Source organism: Coffea arabica, chromosome 1e (genome assembly GCF_036785885.1).
Source record: "Coffea arabica cultivar ET-39 chromosome 1e, Coffea Arabica ET-39 HiFi, whole genome shotgun sequence".
Taxonomy (NCBI): Eukaryota; Viridiplantae; Streptophyta; class Magnoliopsida; order Gentianales; family Rubiaceae; genus Coffea; species Coffea arabica.
The window spans coordinates 50,979,265-51,003,792 of record NC_092311.1 but is presented as its reverse complement, the minus strand read 5'-3'; the positions used below and the strand labels follow the sequence as shown (position 1 = coordinate 51,003,792).

The following is a 24,528-nucleotide window of genomic DNA, read 5'->3' as shown; positions in this document are numbered from 1 at the left end:
CCTCATCTATTGAAGGCTAATACAGTTGCCAACTTTCAACTCAGCAAGAGAGAGCATATGTTCGGGGTGTTCCTGCTTCCCGTTCGTTTTGTTTCGACTTTAGTACTTTCGGGATGGAATGAAATAGTAAACTTTTTGGATGATGGTATGGCCAACCAGCAGTGCTGTTGCCTTTAAAAAATAACAAAAAAAGATGTCAATAGTGAAAATGGTAATTTGTGAACATCCCTTCCAGCTCGATTCTTAATTTCCAGTTAGGAGGAGATTAACTACAAAGCTATTAACCTCCCAGTTGGTTGCTACTCTTGAATGGCAATGGCAATGGCAATGGCAATGGCAATCATCATGGAAAGTTCCTCAATTGGAATGGGTTTAAACCATTTCTGCCATTGGCAATGGCAATCATCATGGAAAGTTCCTCAATTGGAATGGGTTTAAACCATTTCTTTCAAGTGTTTGATTTGCGGAAGCAATGGGAATCATTATAAAGATTTTTGTTTGGTACGCACAGACTCATCAATAAGAATGGAAGACAAATTCCAATAGTATTTTTCCTTAGTAAAGAAATAAAGAGACGCTGATCTCATTAATAATCACCATACCATATTATATTGAAGATATCTATTTTGTTCAAAAGACTTCTCGGATAGAGCCATAGCAAAACAAATTTTCAAATCCATATAGAGCCATAGTTGTGTACTAATAAACATGGAAAAATAGACGGAAGCAATTAAAGTTCATCTCAAACTTTAATTTCAAATAATAGAGAAACTATATTAAACTACTCGTGTTGGGAAAGTCAAATCACTTTTTATCACATTCTGATATAGTTCATTTTTTAATTATATACATGTTATTATTCATATTTAAATTTAAATTTTAAATTTATGATGATAACGTTAAAAAGAAAAATACAAACATCACAGTTGAATTACTATTTAAAAAATTGATTTCCTCGAAACATACAAAATAATTGGGATGAAAAAAGTGGCACAAAAGCAATGATTGTCCAAAAATGAAGGCTGTCGCCACTTCAGTTATGCTAAGCCCAAAGCATGCGACCGCTTTCCAATTTAATCCCAACAAAAATGGGTCGAACTAAAAAAGCCCATCTGAAACGTAGAACCCTAATATCCACCGTTGTTCTTCGGTTGTTAAATGTATTCCCCCTGTATTCGATAGTGAGGGCTCCTTCCTCTATATATCCTTTCGCCGGAACCAAGCTTTGAACCGCTGGAGCGGCATCAGGCGTAAGCTATTTTTCTCTTTTCTCTGATCAGTAGTCATCTCCCCTTCCCTTGTTTGTTAATTCTTTATTATGCGTTTTGCTTTCTGGAAAAATACCACCATTCCTAGTGTTTGCCTGGTCTTAGCGAGGGAAAAAGACGAAAAAAAAAGAGTTTTTATTTTCTTTTCTGTTTTTCATCATTTAAAAAAAAAACCATCAAAACAAAGAGAAGCAAGTCAGCTTCTTGGCTGGATCCGATTGCTAAAAAGCGGGCCAGGCAATTAATTTCAAAAAATCTTGCGATAAGAAAGTCGCCAGTATCACTCGCCTGGATCTGATGCTTAGCTGATTTTTCAGGCCCTTTTTCTACTGGTACATGCTGCTGCTGCTGCTGCTTTACTTTTACTCTCCTTTTTTTCCGCGTTTTTCTTTTGCTTGGTAATATTTTCTAAGGAGTAATTGGGATTGGCAGTTTTTGGTCTTTTTCTTCTATTTTCTGGGAAAAGGTTGGGGGGGCGCTTAAGCTTGTAGGTAGTTTGTTCGGGCAACCGCACTCTGTCCCAAAACTGTATGCAAGTGTTTTGTGGCAATTTCTTCGTTTGCCAAATTAAAAAAAAGGCGGAAGTCTTACTTATTTGAGTTCTGTGATTCCAATTAGCTCGTCCATTAGATCTTTTCTTCAAATCCTATGATCTCAATGGACACATGGTTGGATTACATTTATCCATGCTTTTCCTTAATCATTCATTTGTTTCGCTGTTTGATCATATTCTGAGATGAGCAAAATAGTTATTGCGATTGGATTCCTTCAAGATGGGAATTTTGCTGCTCTGCTTAACAAACAACTTAAAGCTAACTTGATGGCAAATGTTTCCCACTTCCCACAATCCCCAAACGAGAAGGTCGGTCGGTAAATGGGATTTCAAAACTTTTAATTGTTCGGTGATGAATCAAACGCGAAGAAGTCATGCCGCAATGGACTGAATATGAACCTATCGAATCCGTATTATACATACATTGTACTCCACTATGTAATAGATAATAAATTACAAAGCGCGGTTGTGCTGAGTCAGCACAGGGCACCAAAATACTTATTTTTTTGAAAAAACTTAGACCAGGCATGTTGGGTGGGTTAACAGATTTTTTTTTAATAATTTTAAAAAATAGCCATTGGGTACTGTTCGCTGATCAACGGCTAGATCATCAATTAGTACCACTTCTAGCCCTGTAAAGCTCATTTCTCAGAACCTTCCTATCTCTCTCTCTCTAAGATTACCTTTTTTCTCCTCTCTCTCTCTCTCTCACACAGAGCTTCTTCGTTGCACCGGACGGGACGCTCTTTCTCCTTTCGACTCTCTCCCCCTCTAACAAAAAGGAACTCTCATTCACATTCACATTCACATTCAGTAAGGTCAGCTGGAAAGGGAATCCGTCTGCTCCTCTCGCGTCACCACAAAACACCCCGTCATATTTTCGAGTGTCAGGCACCACAAGGCAAACAAATCTTGAGGCAAGTGGAATACTTGTTTAATCTTATTTGTATGTACTTTCTTGATTGTCTTATTTAATTTTATGTAGTTGGTTTTAAACAGAGAATGTATTCTATATTATTGTATGGTAAATTTTGTAATATTGTTTTATGTTATGTTGTTCTAGTCCAACCATGTAAATTAACAGTTAATAAATTTAAAATAATGGTTCATAACAATAAAATAATTTAGAATTCATAATTTATTTAATGTATATGATATTGAAGAGCAAATTAATATAGTATAAATATTTTATTCGTACTTTTTTTTTTTTTATAAATAGATGAAATCAACGTAGTACTAACGTAATTTTATAATATTAAATTTTTTAATTGGCCATGTGATTAGTTTAATTAGTTACTAATTTAATGGGCTAACTACAGGATTATAAATAAATTAATTTAGGTGTAATTAATATAGTTTTGACTTGTAGATAAATAAATTAATTACAAGAAATTTATAATATACATAAGTGCAATCAATTAAGTGTAGTTAATCATTCAATTAAGTGTAATTAATCAGTTAAGACTTCAAGTAGGTGTAATTAATGTAGTTAAAACTGGTAATTAATATAATTATTTGACCTCCTGCTTAGTTAGATTATTTAGGTTATAATTGAATTGGTAGAATATGGGAGTAAGAAAAAATTAATGCAGGGGTAATTACTGTAGTTTTAAATGTAATTAATTATGTTTGATTAATAGTGCAAATAGGTGTAATCAATGTAGTTAATAATTTAAATAAGTGTAATTAATCTAATTAATTATTTAGATATGTGTAATTATTGTAGTTATTGATTTAACTTGGTGTAATTAATGTAGTTTTAACATGTAATTTTAATTGATAATGAGATTATTAAATTAATGTTATGCTAGATTAGGTGGAACATGTCAAGCGATAATTCCTTGGTAATTCAACTTTATTGGGGAGGCAAAATTATATATGCTGGAGGATCAATGTTTTACGATCCCCCGATGCCGAAAAAGGTTATGTTCCTTAGAGAAAGGGTAGGCTTTAATGAGTTGATAGACAAAGTATACAGCATTATGGGTCTAGACCAGAATCGACATAAGATTAGTTTGATATTTCGAAATTGTGTGCAACATGGTGTGTTTGGTGCGATGCCTTTGGTAGATGATAATGGAGTTGATGGAATGTACTTTTTAAAAGCCAAAAGTGGGCATGCCACTGAGATTTATGTGGAGGTGGAGGAGCTCTTAGGTTTGAGACAATGTGATAATCAGACCTTGCCAATAGCAAGTCCACATAGAGATGTCCAACAGGCTCAAAGAGGACGAAAAAGAGGTAGTGAGCACCGTATAGAGAAGGATTGTCCCAGTAGTAGTCACATGCCAACATTGGAGACTCGTGATTCGAACACTAATGCAGCTACAGTGCTTGATGCTGCAACAAATACTGATATTGAGTTGGTAGATGTGGATGTGGACTCTGAACCAGAACCAGAGGCTGATGATTTTGGTGATAATGACCATGAATATGATACATCTGGGCAGGCAGGCAACTCAGGCGAAGGGGCTACCACTCATGATCACGCGAGTCCTAGTGTAGCACCACATCTACGTTCTAGAAGCACACTTGAACCAGAACCAGAGGCTGATGATTTTGGTGATAATGACCATGAATATGATACATCTGGGCAGGCAGGCAACTTAGGCGAAGGGGCTACCACTCATGAACATGCGGGTCCTAGTGTAGCACCACATCTACGTTCTAGAAGCACACCACCTCCGCATCCCGGTCCGATTGATCCGAGCGTTTTGTATCTGCAGACGCATCACAGATCCACTGCGGTCTTTCATGGCGCAGGCGACGTCCTTGATGTGAGACGTTGTGATAAAAAGTTTTTTGATATCTTTAGACATTCTGACCCTCGAATATCTCGCTACATTGACATAGCTGGTTTTGGTGGGGTACGTAGGGCCGGTTATCTTCAGGTAAACCATGGCTTGATCACCGCGCTAGTTGAGCGCTGGAGACAGGAGACACACACATTTCATCTTCCTGTTATGGGTGAGGCGACTGTCACATTGCAGGATGTTGAGGTACTATGGGGCTTGCCCGTGGATGGGTTGCCGGTTACTTTGATCCATGTTAAACGAAGTCCACTTCAGCGCAAACATCTAGTTCAAGAGGTTTTGGGATTTTGGCCAGAGGATAATTGTTTCAGGGAAGGGCGGCTAAAGATGTCATCTATGTATGCACGACTAGGAACACAATTACCGCCAGATGCTCCAGATGAGATGGTTCGCCAGTATGCTCGAATGTGCATTCTAATTTTATTAGGCGGGTTGCTATTTGCAGACTCATGTGGTAATGTTGTTAGCCTTAACTGGCTCGATTATGTGCGTGATTTGGAGGCCATGAGTAAGTACAGTTGGGGGAGTGCAGTACTGGCCTGTTTATACTCACGTATGTGTCATGCATCGCATGTGGGGCAGAATACCACTGGTGGACCATACTTGTTACTACAGGTAAATAATTACATGCTTATTACATAATACATCATTTCGTACTATTGGAATGTGCATAAGAGTGTTCGTAGCATCATGATTTTATTAATGTAACAGCTATGGGCGTGGGAGCGGATTCCGACAATTCGTCCTGACGTATCTCTTCCACGATTGACTGGTGATTATCCTAGAGGAGGGAGATGGTCAGCCGAGCGTACTGGGGTTGACCCTCCTAGTCAGGACGTATCATATTATCGAGAGCAACTATCTTTGCTACGGATGGATCAAGTATTTTGGCAATTCCACTCAATTAACGATTAGCTATTATAAATTATAAAATTCATAAACTCCTTACTAGTTTACTCTTTTGACAGTTCATCTGGATGCCATACCCTGATGATGTACTAGCATCTTTGCCCGAATATTGCAGACGAGGCGCACGTATATGGAGGGCAAGGGTCCCGCTGATATTTTGGCACATTGTTGAGTTTTATTTCCCAGATCGAGTCTTGCGTCAATTCGGAATGAAGCAAAACATTCCCCAGAGCGTTGACACTGATCGGGGGGGATTGCATCAACTTGGTTTGGCCGGATTTGCAGGAAGAAATTGGGCTGAATTTCATAGTGTTTGGATAGGTCATTGGAATGACCGTGCTAATGCTGAAGTTTCAGGAGAGTCGACGCATACATTCAGTCCTTCAAACGACTATCTAAGCTGGTATCATCGTCACACCGTCTTGTATATTACACCTCCACTTCGCAAGCATCCGCAGTCCGGGCACGTGCACTATGAGGCTTCAGGACAGTTCGAGTATCTGGTGATTTTCTTGTTAATTTTGATATTCGAAGAAGCGTATTTTGTAAAAGTTGTTTTCTATTCTCACCGAAATGCTAACCGTTTGTGTATATTCATGAAAACAGATGGATAGTATGCATCGCATTGCCCACCAATCTTTGGACGGGCTCCAGCATGATGACCCTACACATAGTTTTCATCCGAGTCTAGTGATGATTGCGGATGAAGCATTCGGGTCTATGCAGTACCTTCGGCGATTTGATCGCATGATTTTCGAGCCCACGGAGCGACAGGACAGTGGTGCCTCTATGTCGCACAATATCCCTCACCAAAGGTCAGTTGGACGTCTTCCTAGCCAAACACGGGCATCATCTCGTGGAAGTAGACGTCACGAGCATGGCCTACGTGATGAAGTCAAATAACATTTGCTATTTATTTAATTAAGAAGTATAAATAATTAGATGGATAATTAAAATTAGATGGTTTACATAATTTAAGGTTATCCAAAAAAGATATTAAGAGAAAAATTGACACTCTATCGATATTAAGAGATTTTACTACAAAAAAACTAATAATGTTTGGAGGTCCTCGTGTTTTTTTTTTTTTGCAATGCGGGCTCTTAAATCATGAAATAAAAAATTTTAATGGCTGTCGTGTTGACTCAGCACGATGGCCAGTTGTGATAATTTAAAAAAAAATTCATTTTACCCATCGAACTAACTCAGCTTGGTGGGCATATATTAGTACGTATAGATTCCGACAGTGACAATTGACCAGTTTTTTTGCCACCAATATATAGAGAAATTAATCCACCATTATATGTGCATATTGACTTTCAGTATCAAGTATCAGGTAGACTCCAATGGCTTAGCTGTAGATTGGACCATATATATGTGGGTCTTTGAAAAGCAGAAGCTGTTGCTGTTTAGATGTCCTGAGATGGGCAGTTTTCTTGCCCTGAAATAAGGTGATCATGCTCTTACTGGTCTGGCTTGTATCAGCAACTTGTGCAATTAATGATTCACGACATTTCATCAGTTCGAATTATAGCCATCACATTAGATTATTGCTTGTGCACCATGACTTCTGGAATTATGGATAAGTGAATTCTGCACAGAACTGAAAAAGTTCCTAGGCTGATAAATGTATTGATGTCTGACTCAAGCAACGAATTGAACACTTGAGAATAATTCCTCTGGACTAAAAATGGTGTGACGTGCAAAACTTGGCAGGCTGCCTTTTGATAAAATATTGGGTCAATTTTTCTTATCTTTTGCATCACTTTTTTTTTTTTTTTGATAGATGCAGCTTCACTAATGTAAGAAAACAGCTCTACGCCATTTTATCCTAAATCTATACCTCCCAATAGCCTTTATTAAAATAAGAGTTTATCTTATATCTATTAAAACAATGCGTGTGCATGGATGTGTGTGTCTATATATATATATATATATATATATATATATATATACATATTATGGGGAAATGTTATTGGCATACTCAAAAAAGTTTCTAACGCTTCATCCTCCATTTATACTTATAAAAGGGAGGACAGAGTGTTAGATGTTTTTTTTTAGAAATGCTAATATCATTTTCCATAATATGTGATTGGGTGTATAATTAATATACAGAATTGGGATTTTAAATTTAAAGTAGTTGTCATGCAGTTTAAGTGCTTATATGTTACGGCCACATAGTTTTTAATTGTTAGGTCTTGGATCCACGGATTGGTTCAAGTAACTTTCACGATCTTAAAATGATTAACTCAAATTACTGGAGCCTAACTTTTTATTTATTTATTTATTTTTGGCTCAACCTTAGAGACTAATTTCTTTGGAGTCTCACGTAGGGTTGTAATCGAGTCGAGTCGAGCCCGAGTATCGTCATAGAGCTCGAGCGAGTAGTATTATTGGAGCTCGAAACTTGCTCAATGGTAATTTTATATATTAAATAATATATATAATTTTAATAATAATATATTAAATAATTAAAATTAAATATGCTCGATAAGGCTCGTCGAATCTCCGAGCATCTCTTCTGGATGCTCGAACTCGACTCGATAGCCTTATCGAGCTGCTCGAGCTCGACTCGAACTCGGTCAAACCGAGTTCGAGTCAAGCTTTTGATCGAGCTGCTCGCGAGCAGCTCGGTTCGATTACAACTCTAGTCTTACGTTACACTTCAGACTCGCAGGTCGAAGACGTAGTTTGAATCTCAACAATTAAATCTAATTATTTGGGTTTCGTTCTCGCTACTATTAATGTCACCACGGTAAAATTCGACAAAATATATAAGCAGATTGACAACTTATCAATATGCTAGTCTTCGAATCCTCAATGGTCTATATAATGCAGTTGAAGTTTGACAAAAAAAAAAAATCCTCAATGGTCTGAGGAGCTTTTGAAAAAGTCTAGACTGATAGGTTTACTTTGACTCTTACAATTACCAAAATCGGTCAGCCTTCCACTGATAGGTTTACTTTGACTGTTACAGTCTGTCAGTCAGCCTATGTATCCAGAATGCGTCAATTATCGTACGAGTATTCATATTCTATTGCATTCTACAAAAACCAAAATCCCCAATTCAATTCCACAACTTTTAACCAGTCATTAGACGACTTTAGTGGGTATCCTCAAGTCCCTTTACATTCATCATAAAGCCCTGTGCATGCGTGTATATGTATATGTATATATATCTCTATCTCTAACACAATTTGCCAACCATTTTCCCCGGGAATTTCGACCTTCCCTTTGGCTTTCCCATAATCCTCAAAATTTGTTAGCATCTCTTCCTTTTTTTTCCTAGTGATTTTTTTTTCCCTCTATCTGTATAACATGTAAAATTGTTGTCATATTGTTTCTTTGTGTTCCTCTTTAAGCTGCATCCAGCGTACCTAAAGCCATCTGGTATATGTTGATAAACAAAAATTAGCCGGTTTAAGAAATGGATCCGGGAGAGCTCCGTCGGGTTTTCCAAATGTTCGACCGCAACGGCGACGGAAAAATTACAAAGAAAGAGCTGAATGACTCGCTACAGAACTTGGGAATTTACATCCCAGAAAAAGATCTCGTCCAAATGATCGATAAGATTGACGTTAACCGAGACGGATATGTAGATATCGACGAGTTTGGGTCGTTGTACCAAACAATAATGGACGAGAGAGACGAGGAGGAGGACATGAGGGAAGCTTTCAACGTTTTTGATCAAAACGGAGACGGATTTATTACGGTGGAAGAGTTGAGATCGGTGTTGTCGTCGCTAGGGTTGAAACAAGGGAGAACCTTGGAAGACTGCAAGTTGATGATCAAGAAAGTTGACGTGGATGGAGATGGAATGGTAAATTACAGGGAATTCAGGCAGATGATGAAGGGTGGTGGATTTGCTGCCTTAACTTGAGGTCGACCCGGGAAAAAGAATATTTTTCTTTCAAAATAGAAAGAAGAGAAAAGGGTTTCTTGAGAAATACCACTATTAATTACGTAATTTAAGTTAATAATTTGGCTTTGACTTTAATAACTATTGTAGAAGGAGATTTCATGGAGGAACAACCTTTCTTCATCATATAAAGGAGACCTCCAATGAGTGATGCTGCGCTAATTGCATCTCTCCAACTTCCGCAGATGGAATCGTATTTGTGGCTTTAATACTAATGTGCAAAAGTTTCATGTAATAGTGGGCTTGTAATGATTTAGATTTTTCTTTTAGTTAGTTTCTGGGGAATGGATCTTCTCTGGCCATTTTCTTCTCTGTTTTTCTTAATTTGTTTCTTTTTTTTTTTTCCTAATAAGTCACTAACATTATTAGTTTTTGTGTTCTGTAATTTGATCTTCTCTTTTGTGAGAGGATTTGTGGACTCTTGTCTTGTATATAGCCGTGAAGACCGTGGCTTGTATATTTTCATCTGGATGAAGCTTTTCAATTGGTGAGAGCACTTAAGTTTCATGCCTTGATCATACAGTCCCAAGGGTCTGTTGCATGTCTTAAGGAGTTGCTTCTTGGAATATTTAAGCTGCTTAGTAGTACAAAATGTTTTGGGATAGTAATTGCAGCAGGGACAGCAAAGGATCGGTTTGAATAGAACACCAATTATAAGGAAAAGGCTGTGGTGCAAGACCCCACACCTAGACTATGAGCAATTTCAAAACAAAAAAAAAAAAAAAGAGTCAATTATCAGCAACAAACAACAGTAATCTACTAGAGATATATACCAATCAATTGACACTTGAAGAACAGCATAGTTAGAATAAACAATAATAGATAAATTTTGGTCTATATTAGTCAATCAATACTGGTTTACAAGAAAAGCGATGAATAGACAAGAAATATCAGCTGATCTCAAAAAATTTGTTGAGGAAGTGGAAAGATTTTATGTAAGATTGCCAAGAATTAGTAGTTTCTTTTTCTTTTTCTTTTTTCTCTTTCTGTCTTTTCTTTTGAATCTCAAAATTCAGGCGAATGAAAGCCCAACTTCCGAATGAAGCCCAATCTACCCAAACATATACAAAGGCAAAAAAAAACCCCCTTTTTCCGTAAAGAAAGATCGGATACTCTTCACTGCTTTCTGTTCCCTTACAATTGTTGGACTCCAAGATGATGGTTAGGAGATTAAATTCTGCTTCAGCAAAACTTAGACATCTATTCTCTAATCAGTCTAATCATTTGTTCTTCTTGCCTTACTTATCTAATTCCATTCTATCCAAGCCCAGGTAATGACACATATATATTTTAGTAGTCTGCATTTTTTATTTTTGCAAATTAGGTTTGTTTTATCGCATAATCAATTTCTGGGTTCATATTGAATCTTATTGTATAGTAGTGTCTGTGGCGTTTTGTGCAAGGATTTTGGTAGAGAATCCTTAATTGGGCAAGGTTATGGATTCCAAAAGTGCAATCTTGGAGGTATTTCGTGGATACATTCTGGTCGATCTTTAAGCAGTGCAGATAAAGCTGTTGACAGCAATGGAAATGTTGGTGATGGTGGGGATGGTTTCAGTGAGGTAAAGAAGAAGAGGAAGAAACTCAAGGGAAAAAGGGCTGTGGTAAGGTGGTTGAAGTTCTTCAGGTGGAAGAAGAAGAAAGACTATGAGAGAATGACTGCCGAAGAAAAAATTGTTTACAAATTGAAAAAGGTAAGACTTTGCCACTCTTATAAAGTACAGTACTGGATATATGTTGCTTACGACAGCTTGCCATTCAGATCCCAAGTTTTTTTTCCCCTGTTTTATTCCCTGTGCATATGGATATGATTTAGAAGGGTTTAGCTCTATATATCTCAGATTCTCAATGGAGGTTCTTTGAATATTTTTTGCATCTGCTTGTGTCTAGCCTAATCAATGTAGCAGAGAGCTGTACTTACTATAACTGATTGTGAAGAGGATGTAATACGAACTGGTGGACCAGTTATAAACACATTCATGATGCACTTTGTCATGCTCTAGTGTGAGATGCATTAACCACGAACGGAAACTCTTGTGCTTTTTTTTTTTTTTTTTTTTTTTTTGCATCTTCCATCTTAGGCTCGGAAAAAAGAGGAAAGGCTTGTTGAATCTCTTCAAAAGATTGAGCCCAAGGAGTCATCTGAAACTACACATGATCCCGAGATATTGACTCCAGAAGAACACTTTTACTTTTTGAAGATGGGTCAGAAATGTAAGAATTATGTGCCTGTTGGAAGGCGAGGCATATACCAAGGTGTGATCCTAAATATGCACTTGCATTGGAAAAAGCATCAGACTTTGAAAGTGGTAGTGAAGACATTCTCTCCTGAAGAGGTCAGGGAGATTGCTGCTGAGCTGGCACGATTAAGCGGTGGGATTGTGCTTGACATTGAGGATGACAACACTATAATTATGTATAGGGGAAAAAACTACTCTCAGCCTCCAACAGAGATAATGTCTCCCCGGAGCACTCTCTCTAGGAAGAAGGTTGTGCTCCTTTTATTGTGGTTCTGACCCTCTTTTTTTTTTTTTTTTGGGGTTCTGGTTTACAATTCTTCATTTTCAGCTCCAGTCTCTTCTCTCTGTCCTTGTTCCACTCTCATTTTCGCCTTTGGATGCAGGCTTTGGATAAATCCAAATATAGGGATGCATTAAGAGCTGTTAGGAGATATATTCCCAGACTTGAGCAGGACCTTGAGCTTCTTCAAGCACAGGTAGAAAGCAAGGTTGATGCTTCTGCAGAAAATCAATCAACAACTGCTGAAACTGTTGACTCTACGTCGCCCTCAGACCTAACATTGGAGGGATCAGAAAGATTGAAAGAGTTGATATCTAAAAGTGATGAACTCAATGAGGATGATGACTCAATGATGGATTCGGGGTTGAATTCAGATTCTGATGCTTTATCAGATATATTTGAAACTGAGTCTGAGTCAGAGAATGAGGAGAAGTCGGAGCAGCATCTCTATCTAGATGTGTTTGAAAAGTTTCCGCCGCAAAGGTATGTAGAAATAGAAGATTTTGAAGAGCATCTGCGTCAAATATCGGCTGACTCAAGAAGAGAGAAATCATCAGGTCAGGGTGTAACTGTACCTGATCTTGATGAGGTTGATAAGATGGTTATACAAGCTGCATCACTTCTGAAGAACAAGAGGAGACGATGATGACTGGGCTATATTTTCTGAGGATAATGCAATATACACAGAAGAAGAAATCGTAGCATTCCAGACCTCTGAGTACCTAAACTTTTGGACAATTCAAATTGCACCAGAGACATGAGAAAAAATGCTAAAGCTTCAGACACATCAGGCATTTTGTTTAGCGAGAAGCGGGACTGCAATTGTTTTGATAGGGACATGCAGGCTGGTTTGAGACGAAAGATCATCACTAACAAATTGTGTCATGTACTGCCTAGCCGTTGGACATGCAATCTCATGGACTAGGTTGCTCTCTATTTTTTTTTTTTTTTTTGTGAATACGATAAATTATCCTACACTAGGGGAAGAGAGAGGACACTAGGGGAAGAGAGAGGACACTAGGGGAAGAGAGAGGACTTGAAGAGGTTTCAGGATAACTCAGAAGGTACCGGATCAGACGGATGCACGACGCACTTATCTGGATTTTTTGAGCAGAACCATTTTAATGCACTATGTACCCTCGTGGACTAGGTTTCTCATATTGGACACTAATAGGACCCACTGGGTGCAATATATATTGATACGTTGTGTTTTCCGAGGGTTGTGAATGATGATAGTATCCCGGGTTGGAAGCTCATCAACTGTTGCTGCCAATCTTACTAAGGTTAAAGTTGGCCACTTGGACTATGTTTCTTGTGTGAAACATTGAGCTTGGCCTAGCTCACAAAGTGCATCTGATTCTTGGGCAGATTACGCCAACTCCTTAAAGTGGATGGTCTCTTGCAGTGGCTTTGTTAACAATCGATTTGTTAAATCGATATAAAGTTTTATGACTGATTTTGTATTGAGCTTGATAATTTCTTGTGCGAACTAGTCTTGGCAATGGGATGCATTGGACCTTTATTAGCAATTAACTGTCATATGCATATGCTGTGACTATATTTTTTGTGACTAATGTATCTGACCAAAGGGCAATAATTAGAGCCAGCGTTGTGTGCTCTTTCCTTTAAAAGCCATCATACCTTAGTGGACGGTTGAGGAGGTGTTGGTCTCACGGGTGAGGTTGAGGTCCTAGCTTCAAGTACCCTTCCGGGCCTTCCCCCACTTCAGGTTTTTAAAATCTCAGCAAATATGTTGTTGCCTGATTACGAGTAACTGGAATGGGATTGAAATTTTTAGTCAGTCACTTTTCGTAGCTAATCTTTTTGAAACAAAACTAAAAGTTTAATATATTTAAATCAAGAACATTACAAATCAGAACTTCCAATTCGTCTAGCATTTGTGGCTTAGTTCATGCTCGCATGCTATCTCTAGCCTACTAGAAGATTTAACAAAAACAACCTAATTTAAAATAAGATGATAAGACTAATAACTTCCCTAGCCTTACTAGCGATAAGCAAAACAACCTGAATAAAATAAGATGATAGAGATTCATTATGCCCTCGTCCTCCAGAATTTTTCTACTATTAGGTGAGACCTTCTCTATGAGCCCTGTAGCTTGTGCGAGTAAAACCGCACAATCAGATTTAGTTAGCTTCAATACGTGTGTGTGGTACATTTTCTTCCGTAGAATGTTTTCTAGGAGGTTAAATGATGCTAATTAAACTCCTCCAGCGGCAAAGAACATTAAAAAAACAAAAGTTATCAATGACTAAACTCGAGTGGTGCACATGGCCAAAGCTCCCAACAATTAGCTGGTGCATGTTGTTGCATTCGTCGCTTTAAAGACACTGAACCGGTAAACAACAGAGGCCGAGACATATCAAGCTTCAGTTCCACAACACCGTTTCACAAAGCAAAAAGAAGAAAATACACAGGCAAAGGTATAGTTCTCTGCTATGAGCTATTATCATGTCAACCCAAGGTCAAGGCTTTGAGTTGGGCAGCTCCTCAACCAAGTCTGATTAATGGGAAGGATTTCTGCTGTATACCAGTAGCAAATGAAGCCACCATAATCACGCATTTGGTGGGCCGCTCCTAACCAGTCACAGGAAAATTGATAACAAACCATAGGTTAGTCATCTCCAGAAACCAGTAGAAAACTTAGGCTATAGATGTTAAACAGCAGGAAAGAGATGAGGAAACAAAGGATAAAAGAGTAAATTTCCCTCTCAATTTGCACTTCACATTTTCCATCAAGCAGAAAACTACTTGAGAAAAACCTAAAGATTAGAGAGTTTATCACATCTAAGTACATGTTGATTAATGCAGATGGTCATGTTAATGGACAATATAGTAACTCAACTGGACCTTCCCAACTATTTCTATTTTTACAAGTTAGATCAGGTAAATTAAATAAAAACAAATGAATAAGGAACAAAAGAATTTCTACAAACAAACCAAGCTAATCTGAGTCTTCTAGTTCTTCATTTTCAATAGATTGTACACGCTCAACTACTTCCTGAACACTCTTTGATAAGTGGTCAGTATGATCCTCAATATATTTCAACAATGTCTGCAATTGTTCCTGGTAAACTGCACATCGACGTTTACATCGTTGCCTTTCATTGTAAAGTTCAAGTGTGAGCTCTCGAATCCTTTGATCTTTTTCATCCTGAAAAAACCAAATACTAAATCATCCCATTTGCAATACATGGATCAACTTTAAAATGAAATCTCCCATCTGACTATGCTACTCTGCATGTTACTCTATCTATCATCAACCTATTCTCCTCAAAACCATGAGTTCCATTACTGGAGACAAAGGTTAATTAAGCTTAAATAAGCAAATACACATCTTGATGGCATAATGATGCTTTTCATCCAGTCCTGAGAACAAGGCCAACTCAATAGTTCGTCCATGAGAGAGAGAGAGAGAGTACCTGGTTGATCAAATTCTTTCCACAACCTCGCCAAGGAACTTTATTAGGAGACATCAAACTGTGATTGTGCTCTTTCACGAACTTTGTGACTACCCACTTAGCTCCATCTTTAAAAGCAACCCTCAGCATGGCAGGACAACCTTCACGAGTGACAGGCGGTGGAGGAAGAACTCTATCTTTTCTCTGCACATATTTCTTTTCACGAAAACCTTCTTTGGAACAAACAAAATCTTGACCAATAACCATGTTATTGATGCGTGACCGGCGGTTATGATGAATGCGGACAGTAAAGCCTGTCTGCCTGCCATAAGCAACATAAAAATCTCGAGCATCATCCCTTGAATTAAACTCCATGCCTATGTGGGGCTCAACAACATTCTCAGTCAATGGCATAGCTATAAGCTGTCCAACACATTTATCATCTTCGCCTATGCATAACTCCATGCTTGTTGAGAGCTCGTCATCAAGAAAAACATTGCCATTACTGTCAATAGGCAGAAAGCTTTTTCTTTCAACAGAATTAAATACTTGACTTGTTGAGTTGTCCATAGCGCGCACAAACCTATAGAATCTGCAAGTCCATCATTGTTGTGCTGCAGCATGAGGAAATGACCATCAACAAGTGGCCAAGGAAAAAAGCAAAAGTATAACATAAATTTTCTGAAAATTGGTCACAAGATGCTTGAAAATCTCTGTGGTCTGCTTTTATGATTGAGAAACCTCATTCTATTAATGAGATTGCAAAATTAATAAGATCGAGACATATTTTTGACAAATAAATCAACGTTTCGAGAAAGCAAGGGTTAGACACCAGCTTATAAATTTGCGGGAATTGAGTGAGCAAAGTCCATCCTCTTTGACACCATTTGTATGCATGGAGGCTCATTATCCCCAGTAAATGACACACTGACTATACTCCGTCATTCTTAAGTGAAATCATAAAATGGTGCTTTTCCTGTGGGAGTAACAACAGGGATAAATCAGCGGTGGATGGACTCTATAACACCGACCTACTACTGCCATTCGCCAGACTGGTTTTTTCCCTACATATAAGATCTCCCGTATAAATGCCTCTCTTACAATGCCTAATTTATACAAGGTCGTGTGAATAAGTTCACAGATTCAAGCATAACAATGGAAGCCTGTGGACAATTGCTTCAATTGAAAGCGGGTTTTTCCCTCCAAAACATCAGAAAAATGAACCCTTCGACCGTATCTGAAGTATCTCCACACTCCATTTTGATCCAACAAAGTGATAATGCTTCTCATTCTTCTCACTACTGACACCTTCTTCATTCATCATATTAACTAAGCCGTAGAAATTTAAGAATTAAAAACAAAAATAAAAAGCGTATAAAAATTAACGATTAAAGAAACTTAAGAAGAATAAACAGTTGAAGAGTCTTAATTAGTGGATTTTAACTCCGTAATATGAGGTTAATGATTCCAAATTCAGGAGAAGTTAATAAAGTCAGTTAAAAAGAAAGGAAAGAGGAAGAAGAACGTACCGAAAACAGAAACCCTAACTACTTATGAAAGAAAGCTTGGGTTAAACGTTAGCCGGCTCAATCAGATGAATTGCGGTTGGATTTGATTTGATTTGATTTGATGTTGCCACTTCCCAGTTCCCGCTTGCCAGCCGGCAACTGGAAATATTTGCCGCCTATTTTCGGAAGCTCTGGAAATGGAGAAAAATGAGGAGTGCGCCGTACGGAGAGGTCTATCAGGTCTCAAGGATCTCACCTACACGATGTTGAGATCCCCCGGTCACAACTTCGTGACGGGTTTTTTAAACCACACAGTCTCTGGGCTTTTTAATTATTTGCGTCGCGGACCATATCTAATTCCCGACGCACTCCACTCTCCCTCTCTCTCTTTTTTTTGATTTTTTTTTTTACTTTTCAGTTCAATCTACTCAAAAATTTCGGGAGATTTTGATTTTTCTGTGAATCAATGACACTGAATCATAAAGTCCGATTTAACATTTCTTCAATGCTTGAATTTGATATAAATTTTTTTTTATAGCTTCGAGCCAGTACTATTGTGACCGTTTCTTAGTTGAAAATCAACACTTGCAACAAAACTACCAATTGCCTCTCAAGACAACATTCTAAATTTACAAACTTTACTACTACTAGCATATGCTCCGAAAAAAAATTAAAAAAAATGCACTTTCTGGTGGAAGAGGCCTCCAGTCTGTTCTTAGATCATCATCTTCCTGACTTCACAAGATGGGACATTTAAAAAAAAAAAAGGGGGGGGGGGGGGGGGGGGGGGGGACATGTAAGGCGCAAACAACAGTTTGGCATCCGGTGTTGGAAATATGATACCGCATTCAACAGAGGAAGGTTACATAATTTCACCCACCTATAGCATCAAATGAGTACTGTGCCAGCGAATCCCAATCTGATCATTTCGCACAAACAGAAATCGACTTCAGTTTGTTTCTCCAATCTACATTTCTATTACACCAGCCCACAAGCCAGGTCCTTATTCCCAACTCATGCAAAAGAAGCCTCTGACCAGGCTTTGTTCCTCCTTCCTCTTGTACAAATAGGGGAAGGATGCACCCCACATTGCTGAATAGCTTGGCTGTTCTGCCATTCATTTACAATAACTCTGCCCATATACATTTGATACTGCTTAATGCCCTAATATCCACAACCAACAGCCGCATTTCTTTTCCCAGAAGTAGTATGCTGCAATACATGAAAGAAATAATTTAGCACTCCAGAGAAGAGAAGATGCCATAAAAACAAATTTTCAATTGATATCTCCGCATTATACTACTATTATCTAAACAGTCAATTTTCACTCAGCCAAACTACACTTGAAAAATCAAAAGAACCAACTTTAATCTAACATAAAGAAGAGCTCTCTGAAAATAGTAAATTACGTATCTACTGAAGATGCGCTTGTTGCAGGTTTGATTGCTGTTTAGCTTCTGCCTCCATTTCCATGACATTCTTAACAGCAGCTTCAATCTTGGTTGACAGAAGCCCAGTTTCCTCCTCTACACTTTGCAAGAATGTGATTATCTGTTCATGATAAAGATCACACAGTTTGTCCTGGCGCTCCAACTCCAGTGTCAGTTCCTGTATTTTCCTGTCCTTGTGATCCTACAAACACAACCACCAAGCAGCTAACTATGAAATGCAACATTTGAAACTCTACAAGGAACTACAATAAGAAAGGCTGATGATCTTCAAAATATAACAGGAAGTTTAATCCAAATGAACCAGTTTAAGTAGAAAACATTCTAGAACTCCACAGGTAATGTTGTTTCTTTGAATGAATGATGCAACTTTCTCATCTCCTTGCATAATTTAGTCCTATGAAAAATATAGTCTACGATGACTAAAACCCAAGAGAACCAGTTACATGCCTAATCCTATTCAGGATTGCAACTAAGTGGATGCCTGTGAGATGTCTCATCATTAAAGAAGTCAAACAGATGCCAGAGCTTCAGCACAGCATCTCTGTCAACTAAACACTGGAATAAATAAGTTGGGAAAGTGACAATTGCTACCTTTCTCTGAGACAAGAACTCACCATGGCAGTACGACAAGTTCGACTAGAAGCAACCAATGGATGAGTGTGGTCCTTCACAAATCTGGTTACCACCCACTTACCAGACTTATTAACCTTTACCAACATCATTGCCTTACAACCTTCTCTAGTGCTGGAGCGTGGCTTCCGAACTGGACCATATTGGTCTTTCATTTTGACATAGTAACCCTGTTTATTACATGAAAGCCGCCGGGAAAGAATCCTCTTGTCAACCTCTGAACGCCGGCACTGATCAATACGCATGACAAACCCTAGATGCCTTGCATAATCATCGTAAAACTCCTTTGCAGCATCTTCAGAATCAAACTCCATCCCTACATATGGTTCTTGAACTGAGATCTCTTCGCTTGCACCAGGCTGCCTTTCTGCGGAACTGTTCACTGAAGCAGCTCCAGCATCCAAGCCTGCCAGCAGGAAAATCAGTTTAATTACTGGGTAATTGGTAAATCAAACGTACAGCTTAAACAATAGCTTCCACCATTAATCCAAAACTCAACCCCCCCTTCTCAGGCCTCCACCAGTTGGGCAGTATGGCTGGAAGTTGTTTATTGTCCCAGCTATTCACATTATGCTGTGTTTCAAGTTCGATCACATTATCCCACTTCAACCCAAATAAAAGTAGGGGGGGGTGGGGGAATTGAACTAACAACATGTAGTAGTAATCCAATTGTCGAAAACAAGGCATAGAAATCCAATTGTCGTAATCAGATAGTTACATAAACGCATTTTTTTTTGTCATATCTGAGCTCAGAAACTGTGAGCGTATAAAATTTTGAATTCTATGCAGATTCGGGTTTAAATACTACACAGCATTACAAACCCAATTGTATTTTCGTCTTAAACAGTATAACAGTGCATTTTTGTAAGAAAAGCAGTGGCTAGATTGACAATTAAATTCTCCAAGATTAAAACAATTAATTGGGGTGAAGTATACAAAAGTTGCAAGCTCAAATTTCAAAATTAACAAGGGGAAAAAAAAAAGAGAGAAGAAACTGTTAGGGTGGGTGGTGAGCAGAAGAAAGAATGCAAGAAACTTACTGGTTTGGGGTTGGGCGTCAGGCAGCCCCCCAAGCCAAGGCCGCCTATCTGCGCTGGCAGTTGCCAGGTTATCTATCGGTGTAAAGACGGTTACCAATTAATACTAACGCTGATCTCTCCGGCTTTAATGTCCGACTAAACGGGCAACCGCCAGAAATGGTTTTATCTGTCAGTCGCCGTTGAAGTTTTTGCCCTTAGACTTTGATAAACCTTTCGCGTCAAATCTTGTAGTGACTGCACCTTTTACTCGCGCCCGAAATTACCGTGCTTGTTTCTATGGCCTTGAAGTTACTAGTATTGAGTAGCAATGTGGGTTTTTTTTTTTTTTTTTTTTTTTGGTGAAAAATATTTGTTGTCATTTACCCAAAGTTGGAGGAATTCCAAGTCTTTTTCCTTCTTTGGAATTTTTCTAGAATTTTTTCAACTTACTATTCCAGTATTTTATAACTCGACTTCCTCTGCATTGTGAGGATTTTAATCTGCATAGGGAACCCTGAAAAAGAAATCACTCCTTTCTTTATTTTCATTTTTCTTGGAGCTAATACAGCTTTGCCAATTTATTTTGTCAAAGTGATTTCTATTTTTAAATTTTGTATACGGATAAGAAAGCAATTAAACTGACAAGAAGCCTGCAAGTGCGAAGTCTACATACTACTCGGAACCAATATTTGCATTAAATGCAGATTTAAGAGGATGGACAACAATCATCTTGTCCGACAGGAATACTGCATCCCCAGCAGCGCAGGCAGAGAACAGGCGATTCCAAGTGCTGTTATAACTTTGCTACTAGCATCCACATTCACAATCCTTCACTCTTTTTTTCTCGGATCAAAAGAGAAGCTTAGAGAAAGACAGGATACAGGTTGCATGCACTACTAGCATTCAATAAGAACATGTGCAAATCATATCTAGGACATGACGGAATTTACCAAAGTAGATCTACAAAAGGAAGAAAAAGATAATAGGCTACTTGTGTTTGTTGGCCTCACCACATGAAATCCTGTACAAAGCTAGTATCATCTTTTAAGCTGATCAGATAGCATAGGAACAGAATCAAAGGACATCGAAACAATACTGAAACTATCAATGGCCTGATGATTTCTGTATCTCAGCTTCAATCTTCTTCACATTTTCGATAACACCATTAATTTTTGAAGACAGGTGCTCACCTTGCTCCTCAACACTGGCCAAAAAGTTGAGTAACTTGTTTCTGTATGCTGTACAAAGCTGGTCTTGACGCTGCAACTCCAGAGTAAGCTGCTCAATCTTCTTATCCTTGTCAACCTAGACATACATAAGACGCACAAATACTTTTTTAACTTTACATTTGCAAGCATGGATTTCATGTGAAGCACAAAAAAGAAATGAATTTGAAACTCTATCCTCTGCATATATTCCGTGGACTAAGGTCACTGGTAAAAGTTACTACATAGAATCCCTTCCTTCTAAAATCCTAATCATATTCTCGTATTTATTCATGGACAAAACAGCTTGCTAAGCATTTGTTTATTATCAAAAGCTATACAGTGATCAAAAGTAAAACCAAATGTAGGTAACATGGTGACAAATATACGATTCATGTTGATGCTGCAGATACATAAGATCATCATTGGGCTCGAAGAAAGAATAACTTCCAGAGAAACAAATCCCATGTGGTACTTCATCTTTGCTTTGCAGGGAACAATTCAAGTTTCTTCAAGAAAAAATTATGCCTCACATCAGAAGTCCTTATGGGCCTCCAAAGGTAAGAGTTTTATCACCAAAATTACTCTAATGCCTATAAAACTTGGGCACAAGCAGTAGCTTGTAGCAAACACAGAGACGCAGGAATTATGCAAATTTGTTAAAATCAGCAAAAGCTCCGGAATCTTTCAAAACTGAAAAACAAAAATGGATAAAGGCAAAAATACATCAGGTATTCTATCCTTCCTAGGACCAAGAACCCATAAAGGCAAGCAATATATCACAAATGGAGTAAAAAAGAGAATAAGAAAGAATATGTTACATTTGGAAGAAATCTCACTCCATTACTAACTCCGCGAGCACTGATGATGAGTGGATGGTTATGATCCTTCACAAATCTTGTCACAACCCATTTTCCTGACTTCTCCATCTTAACCAGAATTGTAGCCTTGCAACCTTCACGTGCACTACACCTAGGCCTTTTACCTGATGCGACTGAACCTTGGTTATTAGGAGAAAACCCCTGCTTATTACATCCAAGACGACGAGCAAGAGTTCTACCATCAGTTTCTGAGCGACGACGCTGCATAATACGCACGACAAACCCCACCTTCTTGGCATAGTCAATGTAAAATTTCCTGGCAGCATCTTCTGATTCAAATTCCATACCTACATAAGGTTCAAGAACTTCACTATCTTTTAACTGACCTGTGTTGCCATCAACATCCATGACATCATTTGCATCCAACTCTTCAGCGTTTCCTTCGCCTACAACATCTTCCCCTTCTTTCCCTTCACTGTTGTTCTCTTCCTCCCTGTTCCTATCTTCCTTGTCCAAATCCACTGGATATGAAATAGACCACCAAAAATCAATAAATTAACAATATGATACTAAGAGAGCATACAATGTCAACCAGCTTTTGTGTCGTCACCCACACATTCTGCTAGGTTCTTTGTACTCCACATTAAGGTTACATCGAGTTGCTAGGTTTCCTTCCTCATTTGTTATTGGTCAAACCAGTACACATGGTAAGAAAGGGATAACAAAAGCACTTGCCATTCTATATAGGAAAAAGTCTATCAAGCACAAATGCGGAAGACAAACACTGGAAAGTATACTGATATTCCTGAAAGTTAGTACGAATCTAGTCCGAAACCATAAAAGCCAAACAGCTGCAGCTCATTACCCCATTGTTATGGATGCATCAAAGTTATCTAGTTTTTAAAGTCTGTGGGAGTACAGCTACAATCAATAAGTTATAGTGAAAAGGCAACACAATTGAGATGGCTTTACAAAATATGTAAAGCGAGATGGAGAAAAGGGGCAAAAGATATGATGGTCTCTATCGACAAATTGCAACATATAAATTATCCTTTCTCCATGCGAAAAGTTACAAAATAAGGAAAAAACAAACTTCGATAGAGAATCAAATATAGCCAGGTTGTTAAGAAGATCTTTTTTCCACGTTTCATATTGATTCTCACCTTTTCCATTCTACTTCTCATTCAGGTGCTTCAATTTTTCCCCTCCCGAACTAGAAGTTCAAAATGAAGAAGAAAATAATTCCCGGAATAAAAAATGCATTGCTAGGAATTCCACAAAACTCTAACTCTTTACCATTGGCAAACTACCCCATCCAAGCCCAATTGTTCGAACCCTCGTCTCTCTTCTTGGGTTGAAAAATCTCTCTCTCTCTCTCTCTCTCTCTCTCTCTCTGACTCTAAAAACTGGAAAGAATAGGCTGTGATCATACTAATACCTGATTCAATCCCTAAACCTAAGATGCCTACCTAATATTTTTTTCAGAAGAGAAATTGAAAACTCAAAAAAAAAAAAAAAAGATACTCTTTTGTGGGATAAATCAACTCAATAAGTAAGGGACACAGTCATGAAAGCAGTAAAACGTACGATCAACGTATATAAATAGGATTAAATAACAGCGCAAAACAAGAAAAAAAGGAGTCTACCATAAGCTATGAGTTCCGCAGGGGACATGACATCTCCACAGAATTAAGGAAAAAAGAGGTACTAGCGGTACTTACTAAGGAATCCTTCAGAAAAGAAGAATATTTGATTTGGAGGGATTGGGAGCGAAGGGAACGGGAAGCCAGTCCAATGTTCCAAAATCACAAATAATTATGAAGGGCCCTTCGGCGCCTGCTGCCAATCGCCCAGTCGGCCAGAGCTCCTTTCATGCTGGCCTGGGTGATGGGTCCGACATTGGAGTTGGCTACTAACAGTTGATGACATTCTGTAGGTTGGTTGCACGTCCGTGGGCCGCGAGTGGATCTTGACTTCATTATCAGCCTTTCGTTTTCCTTTTTCGGTATTCAATCCTCAAATTCGGTGAGTCATGGATTTTTTTGCTTTTTTTTTTCCCTCTTCCTTTTCCGTTTTCATTATTCTCTTTTCACTCTCAAAAAATAATCTGTGCAATTTTTAAACAGACGTGGACTTTGTGAGGAGGGTTCTCTGTTATTTATTTTTTCCCTCTAATATTCATCATTTGTACCGAAAAAAAAAATAGTTTATAAAATATGAGAGTTTTATTGATGTAAATAAATTACAATTTGTGCACAAAAGGTTTAGTACCTTGCTGACAGGTTTTCTTCTGGAGCATGGCACTGTTTAGTGCAAATAGTTTTGACCCTATACTGGTGGTTTTGGTAGATTTTTCGAAAGTGTTAGCAAAAAATCGACTTCTCCTTTATCTGAAACCAAAGCGTATATTTCTTCTCTCATCAAAATTACGTTAACTCACACTTTGCCAGGCCCCAAATTTCATCAGCTTTCCAATTATACTGCGTACTTTCCAC

General features: G+C 38.2%; 6 protein-coding genes across 13 annotated transcripts; 3 read left to right on the top strand and 3 right to left on the bottom strand.

The window, feature by feature from the left end:
* The first annotated feature begins 1,591 nt into the window (after window positions 1-1,591).
* On the top strand, window positions 1,592-6,516 carry LOC113712952 (serine/threonine-protein phosphatase 7 long form homolog). The gene is made up of 6 exons (XM_072061945.1): window positions 1,592-1,600; window positions 2,538-2,738; window positions 3,633-5,249; window positions 5,346-5,516; window positions 5,603-6,046; window positions 6,150-6,516. Exons 3-6 carry the CDS (start codon window positions 3,645-3,647, stop codon window positions 6,444-6,446), a joined length of 2,517 nt encoding a protein of 838 aa, XP_071918046.1. The 5' UTR covers window positions 1,592-1,600; window positions 2,538-2,738; window positions 3,633-3,644; the 3' UTR covers window positions 6,447-6,516.
* A 675-nt stretch (window positions 6,517-7,191) lies between these two features.
* On the top strand, window positions 7,192-9,943 carry LOC140004205 (calmodulin-like protein 3). The gene has a single exon (XM_072061964.1). It carries the CDS (start codon window positions 8,968-8,970, stop codon window positions 9,418-9,420), a length of 453 nt encoding a protein of 150 aa, XP_071918065.1. The 5' UTR covers window positions 7,192-8,967; the 3' UTR covers window positions 9,421-9,943.
* A 150-nt stretch (window positions 9,944-10,093) lies between these two features.
* On the top strand, window positions 10,094-13,508 carry LOC113712958 (uncharacterized CRM domain-containing protein At3g25440, chloroplastic). Of its 3 annotated transcripts, none has more exons than XM_072061960.1 (4): window positions 10,094-10,730; window positions 10,863-11,153; window positions 11,541-11,948; window positions 12,083-13,508. In XM_072061960.1, exons 2-4 carry the CDS (start codon window positions 11,115-11,117, stop codon window positions 12,623-12,625), a joined length of 990 nt encoding a protein of 329 aa, XP_071918061.1. In that variant the 5' UTR covers window positions 10,094-10,730; window positions 10,863-11,114; the 3' UTR covers window positions 12,626-13,508. The 3 variants fall into 3 exon arrangements, with proteins under 3 accessions (XP_071918061.1, XP_027092438.2, XP_027092427.2); XM_027236637.2 differs by having other exon boundaries at window positions 10,841-11,153; XM_027236626.2 differs by having other exon boundaries at window positions 10,838-11,153.
* A 761-nt stretch (window positions 13,509-14,269) lies between these two features.
* LOC113712944 (protein FAR1-RELATED SEQUENCE 3) lies at window positions 14,270-17,227 on the bottom strand. 2 transcript variants are annotated; one of them, XM_027236601.2, is made up of 4 exons: window positions 16,929-17,227; window positions 15,421-16,013; window positions 14,939-15,152; window positions 14,270-14,575 (listed from the first exon to the last, which is right to left on the bottom strand). In XM_027236601.2, exons 2-3 carry the CDS (start codon window positions 15,967-15,969, stop codon window positions 14,943-14,945), a joined length of 759 nt encoding a protein of 252 aa, XP_027092402.1. In that variant the 5' UTR covers window positions 15,970-16,013; window positions 16,929-17,227; the 3' UTR covers window positions 14,270-14,575; window positions 14,939-14,942. The 2 variants fall into 2 exon arrangements, with proteins under 2 accessions (XP_027092402.1, XP_027092392.1); XM_027236591.2 differs by lacking the exon at window positions 14,270-14,575 and having other exon boundaries at window positions 14,690-15,152.
* A 480-nt stretch (window positions 17,228-17,707) lies between these two features.
* LOC113712936 (protein FAR1-RELATED SEQUENCE 5-like) lies at window positions 17,708-20,224 on the bottom strand. Its single transcript, XM_027236579.2, has 4 exons — window positions 20,029-20,224; window positions 18,973-19,394; window positions 18,317-18,539; window positions 17,708-18,119 (listed from the first exon to the last, which is right to left on the bottom strand). The coding sequence occupies exons 2-3, from the start codon at window positions 19,300-19,302 to the stop codon at window positions 18,321-18,323; spliced, it is 549 nt and encodes a 182-aa protein (XP_027092380.2). The 5' UTR covers window positions 19,303-19,394; window positions 20,029-20,224; the 3' UTR covers window positions 17,708-18,119; window positions 18,317-18,320.
* Window positions 20,225-20,869: 645 nt separating this feature from the next.
* Window positions 20,870-23,919, bottom strand: LOC113712904 (protein FAR-RED IMPAIRED RESPONSE 1). Of its 5 annotated transcripts, none has more exons than XM_027236562.2 (3): window positions 23,755-23,919; window positions 22,034-22,554; window positions 20,870-21,312 (listed from the first exon to the last, which is right to left on the bottom strand). In XM_027236562.2, coding segments are annotated over exons 1-3 (723 nt in total). In that variant the 5' UTR covers window positions 23,756-23,919; the 3' UTR covers window positions 20,870-21,111. The 5 variants fall into 5 exon arrangements, with proteins under 5 accessions (XP_027092363.1, XP_071918035.1, XP_027092340.1 ...); XM_072061934.1 differs by having other exon boundaries at window positions 22,052-22,554; XM_027236539.2 differs by having other exon boundaries at window positions 23,680-23,821.
* Window positions 23,920-24,528: the final 609 nt, after the last annotated feature.